General features: G+C 61.6%; 1 protein-coding gene across 2 annotated transcripts; it reads right to left on the bottom strand.

Moving 5' to 3' along the window:
- Nucleotides 1-462: 462 nt before the first annotated feature.
- Nucleotides 463-4532, bottom strand: LOC140065178 (uncharacterized). 2 transcript variants are annotated; one of them, XM_072112747.1, is made up of 6 exons: nt 4271-4532; nt 4067-4169; nt 3594-3830; nt 1957-2031; nt 1718-1765; nt 463-860 (listed from the first exon to the last, which is right to left on the bottom strand). In XM_072112747.1, exons 1-6 carry the CDS (start codon nt 4304-4306, stop codon nt 733-735), a joined length of 627 nt encoding a protein of 208 aa, XP_071968848.1. In that variant the 5' UTR covers nt 4307-4532; the 3' UTR covers nt 463-732. The 2 variants fall into 2 exon arrangements, with proteins under 2 accessions (XP_071968848.1, XP_071968847.1); XM_072112746.1 differs by having other exon boundaries at nt 463-938; nt 4271-4530.
- Nucleotides 4533-4772: the final 240 nt, after the last annotated feature.

Genomic DNA, 4772 nt, shown 5'->3' with positions numbered 1-4772 from the left:
TGTCCGGTTTGCTTTGCAGTTACTGACACATCTCAGCCGGTGTCACGACTTTCCACAGCTTTTTGCATCTCACTTTCTTCCCGACACTTTTCCCGGCATCACTTATTATTATTATTACGCATCATTTATAGATCCGGTGATTTCTTGTGTGAATTGAACTTTTGCTACTTTTAGGATTAACCCCTTCCTGCACCGGTGCCCCCACCATCACCCGAGACGTACAGAGGATCCGGTACATGCAGAGGGTCGAAGGGTCGAAGCCATAGATGCAGCGTCTGGTTCTATGTAATCGCGGTCACAGACTATATCTCAGCGCCTTAAAGGGGTTGTCCATAAATTTATATTCATGATATATCCTGAGGTTATGTGGAGCCCCCAGCCCCTGGTACTACCCCTGTGAGGGGGAGGAGGAGGATACAAGGCGATGTCCCCCAATATCCCCCACAACACATGAGCCGCCGCTGCACATAGAGAACATTTATTATAAATCAGCGTCTTTTATAGTTTGGCCTTGGGCCCCAGCGCTTCCAGGAGTGCACATAATAAATAACTGCACCCCTTCCTCCAGCAGCACAGGGGGCGCTCTCCCACCACCTGTTAGGTCACGGTCCATGTCTTCTCTAGCCACCAGCGTAATACTGGCCTCCCACCAGCCCCGCCCAGTAGTGACTGTGGGCGGAGCTGACCCCCACAGGGACATGTAGCTCCTCCTCTCAGACTCGGGGCCTCTCCTCAGCAGTCATGCTTCCTCTTGCGATGTGTCTTGAGGCCGGCTGCAGACTTGAAGACCTTGCGGCACTTCTCGCACGTGTGCAGCGCGGGGTCCAGGTGCTCGGCCTGGTGCCGCTCCAGCGCCGGTTCTGTGGGGAAACAGGTGCCGCAGATATCACAGCACAGCAGCTCCTCCATGGCCGGCCCACCCAGACTGGAGCCCGCACCTGGCAGAGGACGACACAGAGAGGGGGGTGACAGGAGGGTACAGGGGGCAGCTCCGGGGGTGACAGGAGTCTACAGGGGGCAGCTCCGGGGGTGACAGGAGGGCGCAGCTCCGGGGGTGACAGGAGGGTACAGGGCGCAGCTCCGGGGGTGACAGGAGGATACAGGGTGCAGCTCCGGGGGTGACAGGAGTATACGATGTACGTGTGCAGCTCCGGGTGTGAGAGGAGTATACGATGTACGTGTGCAGCTCCGGGTGTGAGAGGAGTATACGATGTACGTGTGCAGCTCCGGGTGTGAGAGGAGTATGCGATGTACGTGTGCAGCTCCGGGTGTGAGAGGAGTATGCGATGTACGTGTGCAGCTCCGGGTGTGAGAGGAGTATGCGATGTACGTGTGCAGCTCCGGGTGTGAGAGGAGTATACGATGTACGTGTGCAGCTCCGGGTGTGACAGGAGTATACGATGTACGTGTGCAGCTCCGGGTGTGAGAGGAGTATACGATGTACGTGTGCAGCTCTGGGAGTGACAGGAGTACACAGGGTGCAGCTCTGGATGTGAGAGGAGTATGCGATGTATGTGTGCAGCTCTGGGAGTGACAGGAGTATACGATGTACGTGTGCAGCTCCGGGTGTGAGAGGAGTATACGATGTACGTGTGCAGCTCTGGGAGTGACAGGAGTACACAGGGTGCAGCTCTGGATGTGAGAGGAGTATGCGATGTATGTGTGCAGCTCTGGGAGTGACAGGAGTAGGAGATGTACTGAACCCTTCCCCTCTCACCTGAGACCCGCACCTTCCCCTCTGCGCTGCCGCTTCCGTTTTCATTCACTGGAAATAAAAGTACAAACAGTTAATAAAAATGAAGAGCCGCAGCAGCTGAGCCCTGAGCAGCCTGTATAATATGGCATCACTCAGCACAGATGACATGTGACCAGGGATCACTGATGTGCAGCTCTGGATGTGACTAGAGCATAAGACATGATGGACGTGATGTTCTATGGACACATGAATCCTCGTACCTGAGAGCGTTTCCGCGCCTGCACCTCCCCCGCACGCGCTGCCGCCGCCATCTTTATTCTGTTTCTTCTCATTATCTGGATACAAAGACACGAGAAGAGTAACAGGATGAGAGGTGACAACACGGACACAGCTCACCCCCAGAGCTGCAGGAAGGAGGAACCCCGGGCCACAGACTGTCCCGGGTAATGGATGCAGCTCTAGAGGTGACTGGAGGATAAGGTGTGTGGACGCAGCTCTGGAGGTGACTGGAGTACCTTCAACACCTCCCCTCACCCCGCTCCCTGCGGCGCCTCTCCCCTGACCCCCACCCTGTGGCGCCTCTCCTGACCCTGCAGCGCCTCTCCCCTGACCCCTGCTACCTGCGGCGCCTCTCCTGACCCTGCGGCGCCTCTCCCCTGATCCCTGCTACCTGCGGCGCCTCTCCCCTGATCCCTGCTACCTGCGGCGCCTCTCCTCTGACCCCCGCCACCTGCGGCGCCTCCTCTGACCCCTCTACCTGCGGCGCCTCTCCCCTGACCCCCGGCCGCCACCTGCAACGCCTCCTCTGACCCCTCTACCTGTGGCGCCTCTCCCCTGACCCCCGCTACCTGCGGCGCCTCTCCCCTGACCCCCGCTACCTGCGGCGCCTCTCCCCTGACCCCTGCTACTTGCGGTGCCTCCTCTGACCCCTCTACCTGTGGCGCCTCTCCTCTGACCCCCGCTACCTGCGGCTCCTCCCCTGACCCCCGCTACCTGCGGCGCCTCTCCGGACCCTGTGGCGCCTCTCCTCTGACCCCCGCTACCTGCGGCGCCTCTCCCCTGACCCCGCTACCTGCGGCGCCTCTCCAGACCCTGTGGCGCCTCTCCTCTGACCCCCGCCACCTGCGGCTCCTCCCCTGACCCCCGCCACCTGCGGCGCCTCTCCCCTGACCCCGCTACCTGCGGCGCCTCTCCGGACCCTGTGGCGCCTCTCCTCTGACCCCCGCTACCTGCGGCGCCTCTCCGGACCCTGTGGCGCCTCTCCTCTGACCCCCGCTACCTGCGGCGCCTCTCCCCTGACCCCGCTACCTGCGGCGCCTCTCCGGACCCTGTGGCGCCTCTCCTCTGACCCCCGCCACCTGCGGCTCCTCCCCTGACCCCCGCCACCTGCGGCTCCTCCCCTGACCCCCGCCACCTGCGGCTCCTCCCCTGACCGCGCTACCTGCGGCTCCTCCCCTGATCCCGCTACCTGCGGCTCCTCCCCTGACCCCCGCTACCTGCGGTGCCTCCCCTGACCCCCGCTACCTGCGGCGCCTCTCCGGACCCTGTGGCGCCTCTCCTCTGACCCCCTCTACCTGCGGCGCCTCTCCGGACCCTGCGGTGCCTCCCCTGACCCCCGCTACCTGCGGCGCCTCTCCGGACCCTGCGGTGCCTCCCCTGACCCCCGCTACCTGCGGCGCCTCTCCGGACCCTGTGGCGCCTCTCCCATGATCCCCGCTACCTGCGGCGCCTCTCCCCTGATCCCGCTACCTGCGACGCCTCTCCGGACCCTGCGGTGCCTCCCCTGACCCCCGCTACCTGCGGCGCTTCTCCGGACCCTGCGGCGCCTCTCCCCTGACCCCCGCTACCTGCGGCGCCTCTCCGGACCCTGTGGCGCCTCTCCCCTGACTCCCTCTACCTGCGGCGCCTCTCTGGACCCTGTGGCGGGCGGTGGGCTTGGTGGGGCGGCCGCTCCGGGGTCGCGTTGCGATGGTATTGAACACCTTCCACTTGTAGATGATCTGGCGGATGGTGGAGCGGTGCAGGTGGAAGACCTTGCTGAGGCTCTTGTAGCCCTTCCCGGCCTGGTGCGCCTCCACCACCTTCCTGCGCACCTCCTCACAGATCTCTTTGGACCGGGGCATGCTTCCCGGACCTGGAGCAGAGGAGAACCAGGACACAGCAATACCACATTTATACTGGACCAGCTCATCCAGAGCAGCCTGATTCATGAGTATTAGTCCTGCAGTGAAGACTGACACTCAGGTAGTGGCTCCATGTGGAGGCATAACCTGTCATATATAAGAGGGGCACGGAGGCCCCGGGGGTCACACCGCTGAGGGATGCGGCCAGTGACGTCATACAGGTAATAAATCATCCTCCATCACTCACCTGGAGACAGGAGCAGGACCGGAAGCGGCAGCATGAGCTCAGCAGGAAGCGGCCGCGGGGGATGCCGGGACATGTAGTCCTCAGCCGCTGACACCGCTCCGAACTACAGGGGGGAGGAGCATGGCGACAGCCAATCAGCGTTACTGACATCACTGGAACCATCAGCAGATAGACGGAAGCACAGAGAATAGTAAACAGCGGCACCTGCACGGGCTTCAGTGTCTCCAGGACGGCAGCCATCTTATCGTAGCCCAGCGCACAGAGTACAGGCTGATAAATAGCCGAGGCCTCAATGTAATACCGGATGTCACCACCAGGAGCTCATCACAGCCACAGCCGCCAGACACTGAGTACATGGAGTCTATTACTCTCTGTTATCAGCCATTACATCACGGGGAAAGCTGTTGTACAATTATAGATGCATACAACTCCAGATATGTTAGGAATTATGTATATACATGTATAGCCCTGCAAAGTCTAGTTCCCCCCTGTGTGCAGCGCGGGGTCATGTAGCGGACGGGGTCGTGTGTGTGTGTGTGCGCGCGCGCAGCGCGGGGTCATGTAGCGGATGGGGTCTCGTGTGTGTGTGTGTGTGTGCGCGCGCGCAGCGCGGGGTCATGTAGCGGACGGGGTCTCGTGTGTGTGTGTGTGTGTGCGCGCGCGCAGCGCGGGGTCATGTAGCGGACGGGGTCTCGTGTGTGTGTGT

Source organism: Engystomops pustulosus, chromosome 6 (genome assembly GCF_040894005.1).
Source record: "Engystomops pustulosus chromosome 6, aEngPut4.maternal, whole genome shotgun sequence".
Lineage (NCBI taxonomy): Eukaryota > Metazoa > Chordata > Amphibia > Anura > Leptodactylidae > Engystomops > Engystomops pustulosus.
Note: the sequence above shows the minus strand (reverse complement) of the source record. Positions and strands in the feature narration are given on the sequence as shown.